General features: G+C 47.8%; 1 protein-coding gene across 2 annotated transcripts in view; it reads right to left on the bottom strand.

The window, feature by feature from the left end:
- Positions 1–18,016, bottom strand: part of ELK3 (ETS transcription factor ELK3) — a 67,468-nt gene that overhangs the window by 32,862 nt on the left and 16,590 nt on the right. For both annotated transcript variants that reach the window (XM_028105430.2, XM_088025289.1), the window contains exon 2: positions 7,742–7,950. In XM_028105430.2, coding sequence (XP_027961231.1) covers positions 7,742–7,948 — 207 coding nt within the window. In that variant the 5' untranslated portion in view covers positions 7,949–7,950. The remainder of the gene's footprint in view (positions 1–7,741; positions 7,951–18,016) is intronic.

The following is an 18,016-nucleotide window of genomic DNA, read 5'->3' as shown; positions in this document are numbered from 1 at the left end:
AAAAAAGACACCTAACAAAAACACCAGACCCTTAACACTCAGAGCCAGGGCTGGTCACAGGGGGGGCAGCTTTGATGAACAAAACACTCCTGAGCAGGGCCCAGGAGAGATGGGTCTTCTGTGGAATTTCACCACCAACAGAAGTCTTCTAGAAAGTTCCAGGATGCAAATGTTTCCTGGACTTTTGTTCTTTCTCCACTCTGACAGACAGTACATCATTTTATCTTCATAAAATTTATTTTGGGGAATTAGAGAACTCTTCCAGGGCCAGGCTTCTTGGCACAGGCAGGCGATCTCAGATATGTATTATTAACACGAACATTTTCCTGTCGTGATTGCACACCCAATTTAAAATGAATTATCCAATTAAGTTAAGAAGGTGACGCGGTCTACTTCCAGGAATATGCTGCCAATGACTCTGTCTTGACTGTTCTCCCCTGAACCTCTTCCAATTAAGCAGAGACCATTCGGGACATTGCGAGGATAAGCCGGGATGTTGCTGTGGAGACCGGAGGATTTTTTCATCATATCGCCATTTGCAATCTCCTGATGAGAAGAGAGCTGGCAGAGCTTTCAGCCTCCCCCTGGGACGGATGCTCACCGCCAACAACAACAAGGACAAAAGCTCCGTTGGACGGAAAAGGATGAGGGATTGCGTCAGCTTCCAGGTCTCCTGCAGCTCGCTCAGAGTCTGGGGCTGGAGCTTCCTCCGGGAAGTCAGCTGCCCCGCGTGCAAGCCGTGCAAGCCACAGCCCCACCCGTGGGCAGATCCCGGGAGGGGCACACATGCCCTGACCTGAAGGTACCACAGGGCCAGCTCGGGGCCAGCTCAGCCAGCCCCAAGAAATCTGTATGTGCTAATCGGCCAAAAAGATCAGGGCTTGGGGGCGGGGGGAGGCGGGGGGCGGAGCGGGACACCATCAATGCCAAGAAGATCATGGGGACATAAAGATTTTTATTTCTAAAATGCAAATCTGACCACGGGACTCTCCCGCTTTCAGCCATCGCCATGAAGTTCCAACTCTTCCACATGACACGTTCCACACTCCATGCCCCCCTCACTCTTCCCACGCCATGTCCCCCTCATTCCCTGGAGAACCCTGGGAACTCCCTTGGGAAGCCAAAAGTCAAACTCCCTGCCTCATGCACATGCTGTTCCCTTTGGCAGCACATCCTTTCCCAACTTGGTTCAGTCCGGTAAACCCATTCTCACTGCTCTGGGCCCGGGCAGGTGTCTTGACCTCCAGGGTCCTTCTCTCTGCCTTTACTTCCCTCCCCTGTCCTGGAAGATGCTGGTATTATGGCCAGGCTAGCACTCTGTTATAACTGCCTGTGCATGTCTGTCTCCCCAACCAGCCACAGAGCCATCCAAGGGCAGGTGGTATGTTTTCAAAGGTATGGCTGAACCCGGGAAGAAAAAAAGCAGAGGTGAAAGAAAGAGTGAAACAATGTCTACTAGAGAGAGATGTAGAACTAAAAACCTCTCAGAAGCTACCCGAGACAGGGCGGGGGATCCCAGCAGCGCCTCATGCCCCTCAAGCTTGGGGCCATGGGTGTGGGCAGTTCATGGGGCCATTAATAGGCAAGCTCTGGGCTTTGACCCCTGTCTCCTCTCCACTCCACCATGAGAGGTTTAAGAACCACGTCTGAGTTGTTAAGGAATGAAAAAGGGTTGTCAATCTCGTTAACAAAGCCAGTCTCTGAAAGAGATCCTTACTATTACATCGGAGTGTAAAAGGACCTTCTGGAAGACCCTGTTTCACTCTAAGAGAGATAAAAAGAAAAACAAACCGTACCCCCCTCCCCAAATTCCGACCATCAGAACTACAATGAACAAAGCCACGTCCCAGGATGTACAGTGTGACTGCAGGAAACAAGCTGGTTGGGGAGGGTGATTTTGAACTGCGCAGGCTCAAACTAGCTCTGCTTTCTGTGCCACAGGCTCAGGTGCAGCCTCCTCCCTCAACATGCATGTTTCCGAGCTGACGGGGGGCCTTTGGTCCACCCCCGAGGAATAAAACATGCCACGTCCTGGCCTGGGCATCACTCCTTTCTTGGAATTCTACCTGGGTTTGCCCAGCAGCCTCTTCAAAAGCTGTAAGTGGAGGACCTAGGTCCTTGTCAGTGCTTAGCTTCAAACTCCTGACCCTCCAGCCTTCCCTAATGGCATGTGTGATGGGCGATCCACAGACACACAGGCGGAGGAAGGAACCCCAGAGGCCATCACAGCCTCTGCTAAGCCAGGATTGGAGTCATCAGGGTGGGCTTTGCTTCCCAACTAAGTCCTCTCTCTGAGTCGTTCGCTCTTCCAGAGCAGGAGGTGACTCCTTCATCTTTGCTTCCACCCTGGGGACCTGGCCCAGTGCCTGGCATGTGGCAGGTGTGGCATGACGCACTCGTCATAGAACCTAGTTTCACACCTGTCGTTGAGTCTAGCTGTCTTCCATGTCACGCAGTTTTCCTTCAGAATGTGTGGCATCAATCGTAATTCTGAAAATCTAAATGAAAGCCTAGCAGTGTCTGAAATATACATACATATGACAAATTGAAGTGTGTCCCCCCAACAGAAATGTTGAAGTCCTAGCCCCCTCCCCTCGTACCTGTGAATGTGATCATTGGAAATCGGGTTTCGCAGACGTAACTGAGTTAAGAGGAGGTCATGAGGGTGGTCCCAAATCCAGTAGGACTGGTGTTCTTAGAAGAGGGAAATTCGGACACGGAGACACACAGGAATAACATCACGTGACAAGCCAGGTAGAGACGAGTGATGCAGGTGCTAGCCGAGGGACACAAGGGCAGATGGCCCCCATCAGGGGCTAGGAGGAGGCAAGGAAGGATCTACCCAGAGTCCCAGAGGGAGTACGGCCCTGCCGACACACTGATCTTGGACTTCTGGCCTCCACATCCGTGAGACAATACATTTCTGTTGTTCTAAGCCACACACTTTGTGGTTACAACCATCCGAGGACACGAATCCAGGACAAGGCAGTGACACTGTGTTTCCAAGTCTAGCAGTTACCAAATGTCACCTTTCATTATAAAAGTGATTTGTATTTGGGTAGTGTCCACCTCATTAGGTTACCCAATTGCTTTCACTTCACATTTACTGAGCAACTCCTAGGCACCAGACCCTATAGAAGGTGCCAGAGCAACAAAAGGGGGTAAACTGGGCGACCACGGTGAAAACGGTTTTGTGAGGCGATATAAACAGGCGACTGTCACACAATGCAGGGAGTTTCATAAACTCAGATAACAGAAGTGACAAGCACTGGGGATGTATTTAGCAGGTGCCCGACACTGTGCTGAGCACCTCGTACATGTGCTCACATTTAATCCTCACACCACCCGCTGAGGGAAGGTGCTGTTATGAGGCTTCCTTTCCCACGGGGGTATGGTCGCTCAGAGGCTGAGGGACCGCCGGACTCTAGCCCAGACAGCGCTGAGTGCAAAGCCCCTGCTGGCTGCTACAGCTGGGGGTGCTCAGAGAAAGGTGCCCCTCAGAGGGGCAAGGAAGCATCATTTAAATATTCAAGCGTCTTAGTCATTGAATTTCAGAAGAGCCTCCATATATAAAGATAGACAGTGGGGTAAAGAAACTGTGGTCATCCATCCTCAGTCACCCAGGATCTGACCTCACCTGACTTCTGGGTGTGTTCCTTCAGGAAGGTGGTACACAGGTCTGAATTTTTCAAATTAGTGATGAAGAAAATATCATCTGGATCATTCCTCTGGCTAAGACTCTGTAGCACCTACTGTATTTTGAGCACGGTTCTCAGAACCGACCATGTGTGAACTCAGCTAACCCCCACCACCGCCCCATGGTGCAGGCTCTACTATCATACCCACTTGAGGAAGGAAGCCGAGACCAAGAGGGATCAGGCAAAGCACTCACAGTCCTGGAGCTGGATTTAAACCCTGCAGTCTAACCTAGAGTTCATGCTATTAACCACTTTGCTCTAATGATGGATTGGGGGGGGGGTGAGGAATGATGATGAAAGATCAGGTCTCAGCCCCCAGCAGGTACAATTAGCCCAGACATCATTCTGCTCCGATGTCTTCTACAAAGTACTGCACACATTTTCCACGTTTTTTTTTTCCCTCTGTCCATTTCTAATATTCTGGAATGAGCTAAAAATATAACCTACAACAACAACACAAAATAATGATATTCTCATTCTTGCAGGAAAACTTCCCTATCAGGACACACCAACGGATGGGCAGTTTCAGCCAACGGTGATGAGACGCTAGCTAGCAATGGACAGAAAAGCCAACGGGAGAGAAGAACACAGCCGTCAAGTTAGGGAGTCACCAACTTTATGCCACATGCACAGCAGGCTCTGGATCAGTGTCCTTTGGGAGATGGGGGGGATGGACAGACGGACAGGCCTGGAGGATGGAGGAGGGGACTGAGGAGGATGTTGAGAGGCAGAGAGGGTCACACTGAGAGCCAGGGAACCATGAGGAGCGCCTGCGGAGCAGGATGGGGCACACGGAGGAGCATGCGGCCAGGAGCTTCCCTTCACAGACCCTCCTCCGTCCTGCCTCTCGGGTTAGAAACCAAACCATGTGAGACTCCATTTCTGTGGGTCAAAAATGATCATATGTTGGCAATTTCTTATGGGTTCCATGTATATACATAGTCCCAGAGTAACACTGGCAAAGTCGAAAGAAGAGTTGATCATGGGGGCGCCTGGGGGGCTCGGTCAGTTAAGCATCCGACTCTTGATTTCAGCTCAGGTCGTGATCTCAGGCTCATGGGATCGAGCCCCTCATCGGGCTCCATGCTCAGCAGGGAGTCTGCTTGAGATTCTCTCTCTCCCTCTCCCTCTGCCCCTTCCCCTGCTCGCATGCGGGCGCTCTCTCTCTAAAATAAGTAAATAAAATCTTTTTAAAAAGCGTTCATCATGAAATGTAAAATCACCTATAATTTTTGTAACCTTTGCCATTTCTCCCCTTCTCCCCTCTCCTTCCCCCATTCCTCTCTTCTCCTTTATCCTCTGCCCCCTCTCCTTTCCTCCCTTTGTATTTTAAACAGTATCAGGAGGCTAATGATCACACTTACTCATCACTTGAGAGCATTTCATGAGAAAGATTCAAATGCCCGTGTGCACACGTGTATTGTGTATGTATGTGTACTGTGCGCACATGCGTGCATATTACATATACTCACATGCACATTGTGTGTGCACATATGCACATTAGCATGTATATCGCATACATGCACGTCTATGTTGCACACACGCACATATACTGGCTGCACGTTTGTTGTGTACACACATATAATGTGTATGTGTGCACGTATACTGCATGCATATGTACATTGTGTGCATGCATGTGTACACGGCACATACGCGTATGATATATACGTGTAGCACGCGCACATATAGTGTCCATGCATGTGTATTGTGTACATGTGAGTATACCGTGTACACACATGGGTATTGTGTTCACGTGGAAGGAAGGACAGAAAGTGTCTTCCCTTGGTGGCCACGCCTGCGTGACATGCTGGACAAGGGCGGCTCCCACCCTCACCGTTCTCACCAGCTGGCTGCTCAAAGGTCATGCGGCCAAACCTCAAGCTCAGCGCTGGTGGGAGAGGGAAGAGACAAGGGGGTGAGGAGGCCACAGCGGCCACCGGGGCCCTGGGCTCAACCGGAGTCACAGTGCACGGCAGGGCTCTGCGATACGGAAGTGCTTGTTAATAAACGAAAATCCCCTTTGTGCTACCCGACTGCCTACCTGCAACTCAGGTGTTCAGGGGGCAAAGAAAACGAATGACCCTACCATGTCCTTGTGGCCAGGAATGCAGGCCGACAAGTCCGGCTCAAATCCCATGCTATGGCCTCCTGGCCGCAGGAGCCTGGGCAGGTTTCTCCTCGAGGCCCTCGGCTGTCCCGTGTTCGCGTGTAAAAGGAGAGGCAGTGGGTCCAGCTCCGGGCTGTTATGTTTAAATGGGACAAAGAGTGGGAAGCGCCCCGCAGCACCGAGCCTTAGACACAGAAGGTACCAAAGCACGCCAGGGGGCGCCTGGGTGGCTCAGTTGGTTAAGCAACTGCCTTCGGCTCAGGTCATGATTCTGGAGTCCCAGGATCGAGCCCCGCGTCAGGCTCCCTGCTTAGTAGGGAGCCTGCTTCTCCCTCTGACCTTCCTCCCTCTCATGCTCTCTCTCTACCATTCTCTCTCTCTCTCAATAAATAATAAAAAAAAAAAAAAAAGCACGCCAGGGGACTGAAGGCCCTGAAACTGCTCTCCCCAGAAACCTGCCCAAGGGAGATCAGGTGTAGTCTGCATAGCAATGGCTCTACTGGTCTTTTGAGGGGTCACTTCCAGCCCACGATCTCCCTTCCTGCTGAAGTCCCACCATCCTTAGCCCCAGTGTGCGGGGTACAAGGAGAGGTGGAACCAAGTCACAGATTCTGAGGCAGGGCCCCTTATCTTTGACGCCTTGATTTAAAACAATGACATTTTTTTAGTCTCAAAGCCAGGCTTTTAGGCACCCTGCCAACAGGCAAGATGACTGTTTCCCTTCAGAGGGCCCCAATTCCCATTGTGTAACTTAGAACCTGGGGGAAAATGCAAAACAATAAACCAGCTGCAAGTCTTTCAGACAGTGCAATTTGCAAGAAGTGCTTTTACTTCTTCACAGGACTCTGCATTAAGCCAGGACTAATTAATTGCTACATTAAAGGAAAGCACCTTTAACATTTCAATGACATAATCATATGTAATTATGATCATATAAAGGAACACTTTATAATTAATGATGTCTCCACTTCCTGAAATGTGTAATCCTTCTGTCTTGAATTCCAAAGAGGTTGGCAAAAGGCAGGCACTAAATATAGATCAGGAACTAATATTTAAATCAGCTTTTAATTTACCTTTCAATATGAACAGCAAAACCAGAACAAAAGCTTACCCTTATTAGGACTCTAAGTCTTTATGTCTATGAAGCTAAATATACAGCAACAACAGATCCGTGCAGAGATGGCCAAAATTACAGGCCTGAAATGATTACCTCTAAATAGCAATAATTTTGCCCTAGCAGGCACATTAACTGCTTTTTCAGAAATGCATTAAAACTCACCCCAACTGTCCTTGCTTGGCAACTGGGCTGTGTTACCACTTAACAAAGCACTCTGACTCCTCTCTGTGACTTAAAAAGGAAAATGGCTTTTCTTTTAATTAGGGAAATTTCCCACGAAGGTGAAAACCCTGGGGTGGTAGCAAGCATTGTTCTAAGCACTGAACATGTTTATCTTCATAAGAATCCCGAGATGGTACTATTATGATCCTCCTCATATAAAGGAGGACACCAAGGCCCTGAGCTGTTAAATAACTTGCCCCAGCTACCAAATTCCCAGGAAAGACCCGTCTGAATCAACTACAAACCAGACGGGACACACAGACTTTCTAGATCTTAACATTTGTTCTGTCACTCAAGCAACTGACCATGAGGGAGGCCCGAGAATCTCTACAACTCATTTCTGTTGTTAGCAAAGGTTTGCCGCAACCATAAGGGAAAATGCAGAGGGAACAAAATTCAACCCACCAGAACACCCAAAGGGCTTCTAGGAAAAAAAAAAAAAATCCCTATGGCACAGCTTTCCCCTCTACCAGAAAACTGCCTCCATTTGATGTTTCTAATTTGCTTCATGGCCCACGATTATCTGCTTTCACCAGGGAAATGTGCAGGTGGCGCGCCACCCACCCGAGACTGTCTCCCGGAGGGTCAAGGGTTTACCTTGTCATAATAGTATCGAAGGGCTCTGCTCAGCTTATCATAGTTCATGTTTGTTTTGTTCTTCCGGAGGCCCCACAGTTTGGCCACTTCTTCTGCTTTGAGGAGCTTGAATTCACCATCGTTGGAGGTCCAGCAGATCAGATGCTCATGTTTCTGGTCCAGCAGCAGCTGCAACAGGAACTGCCACAGTGTGATTGCACTCTCCATACCTGGGGGGAAGGGGGCCAGGTCAGAGCCATCAGCACAGGTGCCCACCCAGGATGGCAGGGAGGGGGCCTCGGGACGCACGCCTCAGCTCCTGCCCTCCCTCCCCCAGGGAACCCAACAAAAGGCCACTTGAGCTTCAATCCCACAGGCCACTCGGACTCGGGTGCCTTCTAGATGCATTTTTGTAAACAGCCACGACTCAGAAATACAGGGAAGCCCTGTGATCCCTACAGTCACGACACACATCCCCTCCGGCTGCGGCATCGGAGGAACATGCAAGAGGGATTAATGAACCTCCCACTTGCACAATGAGTCCCCATTCTAGCGAGTCCCCTCTTAACACAAGAGTCTGTTCCCACTCAGACTCTCAAGTCCTTTGTTGGTCAGTCTCTGCATCCGTGATTTGCTGTGAAATCTGGACCCCATGATGAGTGCGTTTAGGGAGGCGGCTGGGCTCCATCAGTCAGCCTAACTACTTGCCCTGCTGCTCAGGGAAGGGTCTTTGTCAGGTTGCTCGGTGTCTCCCCAGGACTTTGAAACCGAGCACAGTGCCCACATGTCACAGGGGCCCAATGGACAAAGGTTTGTGAACTGAAGGATCACCACTGCCATGTGAAGAGCCCTTCGCTTCCCCAGACATTTGTCACGCGGCAGATCAAACCCACAGCCACACCTGCTCCGACGGGAAAAGCATTTTTTCCCTGCTATGAGAGGATTAGAGAATACTCTCTTTTCCTTTGACTCTGGTGTGGACTTTGTAAGTGCTCTTCCTTCTGTCTAAAATGCTGTTCCCTATCCTTGAAGCCTGGTAAACTCCTACTTACCTGTGACGACCCAGTCCTAAGGGAGCCTTCTTAAAGAAATTTTTCCCCACTCTCCCCCCAGTCGGTTCCTGATCTTCAGACATTTGAGGACTTTCATGGCAATGGGTACTGATTCTTCTACTACTACTAATGCACTTAGTTTATCCACAGTCATTGAGTTAGTAGGTAATAGGGATTAAGGAGGGCACTCATCATGATAAGCATTGAGTGTGTCTGCAGTTGTTGAATCACTATATTGTATGCCGGAAAATAATCTAACACTGCATGTTAACTATAGTGGAATTAAAATAAAATTTAAAAAATAAAAATAAATCCTCTCAACGAAGGAAAAAAAAAAAACCACACGTTCGTTACATGAGGAAAGAAGAGGTGGTTGGTCTGGCCTCGAAACCTGCACCTCAGGTGACCTGTCATGGTTGGACACATCAAGTGCCCTGGCTCTTAATCTGGGCAGGATGGGAGTGAGTTGAGGGGTGCTGGGTTGAGGATGCCAGGGACAACCAGAGGGTAGAAAATTGGGTTCTGGCTGGAGAAAGCTTCAAAGGCAAGCTGGGAGTGGGGACCAAGCCAGAGAGAATTAGGGTTCACCCCCCAATGATAGCAACAAGGAGACGCCGAAGCTGAGGTGCACTGAGCAAGGTATGTGAGCCCAGGAGACCTGGTAGCCAGGTCATAACTTCCTTCAAGGACCCCTTTGGGCCAATATTTGTGTTAATTCCACAATGCCCCCCATGCATTCTTCTTAAAGTGGCAGCTTTCAGACTGACAAGTTACTTTTCTCCTGCATGGGGATGGATGTGAAAGCACCTCGCCATCCAATAAGTATTCACCTCCTTCTTCCTTTTCACACGTTTACCCAAAAGAATACGTGTTATTTTTTCTCTAAGCAACCATGGGCTCTTCAGTTAAAGGAAAGCAGATTAGGAATGTTCTCCAAAACCCCATAAGGCATTTTATTTATGGCTCTTTAAACGAGACAGTCTTTACAGAAATCAATGTTCACCACAATGGCCACTGGGTCTGTGAGACAGTAAATCATGTCACTGTTAGATCAAAACTGCCCCTGCATCTCATGAGTCTTGTAAGCACAGCTGCTATGATGTGTGGCAGCTTGCTGGCCTGGGTTCCTAATATGAACCACCCTTCCGATTATTTGTGGATGAGCCACAAGCTTGCTCCTCATCATTGGCACTAAGAATTGCTAACAGTCGTCTCAAATTTTGGGGGGTGTTCTTTTGGCCAAAGGCTTCAGACAGTAAGCTTTAAAATATCTTTGAAACTTTAAGCAGATGCTCAGAGGAACCTGCTCCAAAGGGCAGAAGGCTGCCCGTGGGTCTGGAGGTCTGGAGGGAAGGGGTGGGCCGGGCCTCTGGCTCATGCACCAAGGAGGAAGGCGGTCAGCCACCTGCACATTAATGGACTCAAACCAGCATGTTCCAGATGGGACAACAGAAACCTATTCGTGTATTTGAATGTATTTACACTTACTGCTTCTACCAACCAGGACTCCTTGGAGCTTCTCATGCTGCCTGGATCCCTGTTCATGGCACTCCCACCCCAGGTATGAGAACCATGTTCTCTGGGCATAACTTAGGAGGATGAAATGTTCTCGAGCTTTCCCTCCTTCTCCCATTCAAGTGACCGTGCAGCAGTGCAAGAGAATGGAGTGCTTTCTTCCCACCCCACTGAAATCTGGGCTTGACCATACGATTCCATTTGGCCAACGCAATGTTCACTAGAAGGGATAACCATGCTGATTCTGAGCCAAGTTCTAAGAGGCTCCACGTGTTTGCACTTTTCCTCTCATGCTCCTGTCACTGCTGTGAGGCTACTGACCCAAAATGAGATGCATGGAGCCAACGGGAGCTCAACCCAAAGCCTGGAGCCCAGGCCCACGACCCACAGGCTAAGGCAGCATCCCTGAGGCTCGCTGCAAGAAACATAAATGGCGCGGTTCAACAAGGACGTGTGGGGCGGTTTGTTAAGTGGCACCAATGCAGCCAAAGTTGACTATGACAACGTCCAATGTCTTTGCTTTAAAAATTTCTCTTTGCTCGAGTGCCATTATCTTTGCACTGCAGGGCTTGCATTCACAATCATGAGGTGAGTCTAGACATGAAAAATCATGCTGCCTGATGCTGGGGGCGTTGGCTGACTGAGGGCCACCAGCCGGCCAAGGGACAACCGTGGGTGCTACGGCCATGGCCTTAGAGAAAGGTAGAAGGATGGAAGGAAAGACAAGGGAGATGAAAAAGAGTAGAGGAGCAAGTGGGGGGTGTGGGGCCGTTAGGGGCCCCCTGGATTTCTGGAATTAGAGGAACTGGGCCAAGGGAAGGCATGGGGCTGTGAACTAGGCATCACAGAGCTACCTCTGACAAGTGCTTAGAGACCAGCAGGGCGGCGCTGAGCCCCCAGCTGGGTGGGCCTTGGGACCTTCCCTTCCGTCCCTCTCACCTCGCCCACACCGAGGTGTCACAGTCAGGCTACCGCTGAGGACGGGAGGATTCCTTAGAAGCGTGACGGCCACCACCCTCCAGGAGGAGACCTCGGCATCAAGCCACCCCTGCCGAAAGCACAGCAAGCCGGGGCTGGGGTCTTCATTCTCCCATTCCCCAGCTCTGCTGGCCAGCCCTGTGCCGGCCAGTCCGGTGTCGACGACTGTGGAGCACATACCTTTATTGTTGGATGTCCCAGCCACACGCTACTCAGACACACGTCCCAGAAACCTGTCCCTGTGAGTTTATAATCCCACCTTCGAACCGGTCACCCCCTTCTACACTGGCCGAGGTAATTCCGGGATACAGGGGGGGCCAACGTGACTCCGGGCCCTCCCACCACCTCTGGCCAGAGCCATCCAGGTGATTAAAACGCAAGAGCATATGTGGGCAACGGGAGACAGAGGCCCCAGCCGACATCACCGTGATGGTTCTCTCCATTCGAGGGCACTCACCGTGCTTTTAGTTCCAATCTAAATTTATTTTAATTATGATTAAATACGTTTACTCATCATTCACACAGTTGTTTCCACATACAATTATGCTTCACATTCTATCCCCTCTCCACCTCCAACAAATTCTGCCCCCTCTGGGACACTGGAAAAGATTCTAACGTCAGGACCGGGAAGCATGCCCTTCCAACAATGACCAACATATTCGCAAATTCATCCAAATGAGTATTTCTATCACCAGAAAAAAAGCTTTGAAATTAATTCTTTTTTAATTCTTTGACGCCTAGAATCTTTAATGAAGTGCTAGGTCTTAACATGCAGGTACAATAAAGTCCGATTTATCTGGCTGCCATCATTAGGAACGTGGGTGATTCAGACTGCACACTGTGGCTCTTATTAAGCAAAAAGTTCAAGAAAGTGTTGATACTTGAAACTGATGTTTGATACATTATTATGCCAACGGAGACCTGCTTTAAGTTAAAATATTTCATCAGCCTGACCTCCTGTAGCCGCGTGCCCACAATCCCCTGCTTAAAATATACAGAACACATGAAAGAAATTGCTACAAAGCTTTTAAAAATATTCCCCAAATCAAATTTTTGCTAATAAGAAAATGCTTCTCTTTCCCCTTCCCCTGCCCAGACCTTATTTTGAGTGTATAGAGTTTGGTCTGGTCTTGTCACGCCATTCTTTATGCAAAAATCAAACTCTGCACTTTGAGATTTAGGAGGATCAGTCCGCTTCTGCTCTTACAAGAAGAGGTGCCCCTCAGCATTAGACACTGTGCCTTCTGCGGGCTCCCCCTCAAAGACGGCAGTCACACCCTGGCCAGACCCACCTCCAGGCCACTCCAGAGAACAAAGCCACCAGTGGGTTGTCCCCTGCTCTCCTCTCCCTTTGTAATTTACAGCCCAGATCTTGCCACACTGGAGTTTCGTTAGATATTTAAAACAGCTTGTCCAATTTGAATAATATGCATACTTCCTTTTAAAGGAGTGAGGGAAAAAATAGGTTCCCCGTGTTGACAAATATTTTCATTAAAATTTTTATTATATTCTCCCTTCGATATAAACAAGACTGGATATAAACTCAAGGTTTATGATTCTTATATAATGATAAAATGAAGTTTACAAATTAGATGCCTCCTGTGTCCCAAATTACTGAGTAATTTCACATATGATAGATGATGCTTTGTTCAAAGATGTCCCACATTCATGGAAAGGTTATGGCAATGACTGAGCCAATGTAGCCCTTTTGAGTAAGATGTGTTTATACCACTAGACCCTATAAAGATTCAATTCTCTCCCCACTTCTTTCATTTTTTTTTTTTCTTTGAGTGTCCACGTTACGCCAAGACGCCATCTGGGTATTTGGGAGATATCAGTGAACAGAAGAGATGAAGACCTCTGTCCTCATGGAGCTCACATTCCAGCAGAAGACAGGCCATAAACAACAACAAAAACAGGAATATTAACTGTAGCATCGGAAGAACAGGGCTATGGAAAAACACAGCCAGAGCAGGTTAAGGGGGTGGGAGCCTGGGGGGGCGGGGTGTGAGCAGAAGGTCATGGAGCGCCTCACTGAGAAGCTATGGGTTGAGAAATTCCTTTGTTAAAACAATTTTTGGGGCACCTAGGTGGCTCAGTCGGTTAAGCGGCTGCCTTCGGCTCAGGTCATGATCCCAGGTGCCTGGGATCCAGTCTGAGTCCTGCATTAGGGAGTCTGCTTCTCCCTCCCCTTCTACCCCTCCCCCTGCATGTACTCTTTCACTCTCTGTCAATAAATCTTTAAAAAACAATTTTCAAAATGGGTAAAATCATTGCTCTCATACAGACATAAAAATGAAGACATGGTAAAGATTTTATTTTACTCACTAATCAAGGAAGGAACTAGGCAGACCTTACAACAAGTTAAAAAATATGTGAACAACAGAAGCATTTGTAGATCAAAAACACTGAAATGAATGCACACATAGGGCAAACCCGAGGGTGGGAGAGAAGTCAACTGAGCACTGAGAGAGGGAACATAATTTGCATGTCTATAGACAATAGCTACTTTGCTGTCACTTATCTATAATTAACAGAATTGTAAATTAGCTTCCCGGAAAATCAGGACCACATCACCCAGAGAGTGCAGAGTTTTTCACTGAAGCACAATTATTCCCTACAACCCGCAGCAGTGAGAGAGTGAGCCACTTTGTCTGTTTGGAAGGTTACAGAGCAGGTAAGCACTGACTCAGGAGCCAGTCCCTCTGGATTCCAGTTCAAGTACTGGTCCTGCCTGGCTGTGGGACGTTGCCTAAGTTCCTTAACCTTTCTGTTATAATAAAAGTATCTCTCTTACAAGGCTGTTGTAAGGATCACTCAAATTACTCATAATACACTTGAACTACACCTGCTACCTGGTGTTACTGATATGTTTACTATTATTTTTTAGGCAACAAGGAAACCTCTTCACAGAGCATGTTGTGAGGTCATTCGGCTTTCACCTAGCTCAAAGGCTTCATTTAGATATTGTAACACTTGGTTTTTTGTTCATTAGGCAATGACCCCAATAAAGTCACTGGAATCCAAAGAGAATCTTCAGCTCCTTGGTGACTGTTTATGAAGTGACTTGAAATATGCTTATGTTTGGTTTTTCAGACTATCATCAAAAATGAAAGGACAAAATTTTTTTTTTTAAAGATTTTATTTATTTATTTTACAGGGAGAGACACAGCGAGAGAGGGAACACAAGCAGGGGCAGAGGGAGAGGGAGAAGCAGGCTTCCCGCCGAGCGGGGAGCCCGATGCGGGGCTCGATCCCAGGACCCTGGGATCATGACCTGAGCTGAAGGCAGACGCTTAACGACTGAGCCACCCAGGCGCCCCAGGACAAAAATTTTTTAATTCTGAGAAAACTTGGATCTCTGGGCACATACTTGCTGACTCCAGCTTAAGAAACATTGGTTCAAAATGCTGAGCCTGAGGCCTCCCAGCTGCTATGAGCCCTTGGGTGCCCACACCTCCCTTGGGGCTAATTCCACCCCACTTCTCGTGCTCCTGGAGGGGGGAGGGCCAGAAGTCACGCAGATGAGAGCTATTGGGTCAGAAAAAGAGAAGTGTTCTAAAGTGACATCCCAAGGGACATCTGTGACAACATGCTTATGACTGCTACAGGCCCGTCAGGGCAACAGGTGCAGAGAGGAGAGGGGCAGAGCTGGCCACAAGTAAAGGGCCTGTCTTCTGGCAACAGGGAGACACACCTAGGTGGACTGAGCCTTACTTTCCACCCCCATTCTGTGTCTTCAACCCTTTTGCTTTTGAAGACTACAAATACCATATCCTCGATTCATTCTCGAATCTGGATGGAGCCGCACAGAGAAGGATGCTACAGACTAGCCCCCGCGATCATGCTCACTAGCCTGGTGTCCTCCTCTGCCTCCTGGGGCTCCGTGGGCCACATGGCTCTACCCCAGCTTCAGACTCTCCACAGCTCTCCCTCAAGTCAAGGGCACTAGCCCCGAGGCCCCGGCACACTAACTCACCTCTGGCACACTTCCTCTGGCCCCTGGGGGTCTGATGAACACCCTGCACAAGGAAGAGAGAGCTGCCTCCTCCCCAGGGCTGGGAAAGACCCGCACTGGCCAACCGCCAATCGGGGCTCAAACAGTAGGCATGATGGGCCAAGGAGACTGAAAGGCCACCCAGCGCCTCCCATGTGAAAGCAACGTACATGGTGCAGACACACGCATGCCAGGAAGCTTTTCAGCATTTCTCACGGTCTGCCTCACACAGTCATTCATTCATTCATCTGTCTTTTCTAATCCTAAGAGCCTTATCTTTGCCTACTCTGTACACACTGGGTACTTTTATTAAGCCCTCACCCTCTGTCAAGCCCTTTCCCTGTATTATCTCATTTAATTCGTACACCATCTCTAGGAGTTAAATACATTTACCATTCCCACTTTGTAGATGAGAAAATGGAGGACCAGCTGTGGAAGAGCAGGGGCCCCCTAGAACAGTCTACTCAGTGTGTGGTCAACACACCAGTGCTAACTGCTGGTCACCGGTCCATGATAAGAGGAGTACAGAAATCGAGAATAAGTGTATAGAGACTTCTCCTGCAATTTGTCATTATCACTATATCCACATATGTGATCAATGTAGATTCATCTTACTAGCACAGGCGATGCACTAGTCAGAGTCATGAAGTGGGACCACGCTAAAATGTGTGATATTCAAGGTTTTTCACCTGTAACCCAAAAGTATACAAAAATCTAGAATTCACTGATTTCATTAAAAGATTTAAATATAACTATAACTTCATAGGAAAAATTGTGGGAACTGGCAACTAACCAAGGAATTACTTTAAATACAGCAATACTTGCTTTTAGATGAACGTTAAAAAAATTAATATCCTGAGTTTGTGGAAATGGGGTTTCAAAATCTCTTTTCTAGTGCGGACAACATTCCTCCGTGAGACTGGCTTCTCTCCAGTGTAATTGAAACAAAACACAAAAATAGTTTAGATACATCATCTCCTGCAGGTAGCATTATTGTATCCAACCTAGATTAAATCATTAGTCGGCAAGAAGCAAACTTTCTCCATGAAAAGTTCAGTGTTGACAAATAGGGTGTTTGTTCAAAGTGTGCTTATAGGCATTTAATACAGGGAATCTCTAGCTCACTTGCAAACGTTTTGTTTGGTTAAAATTACTACATGGCAAAAAGTTTCCAGTACTAGTAATGATCTTCTATATTAATTGCCTTTGCATGCACTTTCAATGACTATGCAGTTTTTTGTAATTTTTCTCATTACACTTATTCTAATTGCATTTGTTGAAATGTCATTTCATGCCTGTAAAATCTATCATTAAAAATTGGGCTGTTATTTTGATATCTTTTTTATTTTTCTTGTGTGTCCCAAAATTATCAGTCCACAGTGTCTCAGAAATTTTAAAAACTAGTTCTTTTCTACTGATGGCTTGAGAAGTACTGGTCGCAAATGCTGACTCAGTGGGTACGGACCTTTGTTTTGCTTGCTGACATATCCCCAGCTTAGATCAGTGACAGGTCACCCTAGACACCCAACGAACATTTGTTTCATGAGTGAATGAATATATAAAACTGAGGATAGCACATGCCACAGCCTGTGCCCTTACCTGCTCTGTAAAACTGCATGGAACATGCATGAGAATTAGGATTAGGTTCTTTGGAGAAGGCTATCTAGGGAAGGGAGTGAGAGCACTCACCCTTCAAACTACAGGGTGGGTAAAATTTTAAAGGGGTAAGAGGAGAGAGGCAGAAGTCCCCCACAACAGGCTTGAAAGCATCAGCAAAGGCTAAAGCAAGAATTAGGCTGGGGGGCTGGAAGGAAATGCACCTGCAATTTACCCAGAGGCAACCTCCCCTACTTGAGCCTGAAGAACAGAAGTCACCCAGGAGCAGGGGTTATGTGCTCCTTCCGGGTCCCCCAAGCCTCCAGCAGCTGCTGGGCTGAGAGAAGACTCGGTTCTACCCACCACCGCCAGCAATGCCTGGGCACCTGGAACCCTCGCTCTAAGGTCAACGCACAGTGAAGTTAATAGTGTAAGTTAATGCTCAGGGACAAGCTCTTTGCTAGGGGTCCTGGTAATTTTGTATTTCTAATTTGGAGGGGATGGTACAAAGACGGTCTCTTCCAACTGCTTAAGCTGCAAGCCCCACAAAACCTAGACGGGCCCCTGGGGGACCCTCTGTTCAGCGCTGCCTCTTTCTGCGTCTCCTCCTCTCGGAAGTGGGCATTCTTTCTGTCTGCCACAAGGTGGCGCCAGACAACTTGATGCGAGATGGGGCTGCCCAGACTCTCTATGCAAAGAATGAGGTTTTTGCTGCCATTCTTAGAAGTCGAAATACCAACTTATTTGTTCTTCTTTCTATTGATGGCAACCTAACACTTCTCTTTGCATGTTCCTGGTTTCATTTTTAAAGTTACATTAAGGTGGGAGTTGAGGGGACAGAATTCTTTGATTTTCTAAAGCTTATATATTTGGGAACTAAAAAAATGGGCCAACATAAAAATAACAATTTTAGTCAGATATTAGAGGGCTCAAGGAAAGGAGAAAAACTCCTGTGTAAGAAGCAAACAAAGCAGGCGCTCCATAAGTATGTCTTTTTGCTTGCTAAAACTTGAATGGTTAGAGAAAGGAGGCTGAATATTAACACTTTGTTAACATTCAAAATTCTCTTAATTTCCACTCCTGTCCAGAGCAGCACCTACTAAGTGTTTGTATACCATTATATTATCAATGTCCAAGAGAAAGGGCAAAAACAGTTTC

Source organism: Eumetopias jubatus, unplaced genomic scaffold (assembly GCF_037043125.1).
Source record: "Eumetopias jubatus isolate StellerSeaLion01/CBP00866 unplaced genomic scaffold, mEumJub1_p1.0 scaffold_8, whole genome shotgun sequence".
In the NCBI taxonomy this organism is placed as follows: domain Eukaryota; kingdom Metazoa; phylum Chordata; class Mammalia; order Carnivora; family Otariidae; genus Eumetopias; species Eumetopias jubatus.
This window is presented reverse-complemented; position numbering and strand designations above follow the sequence as displayed.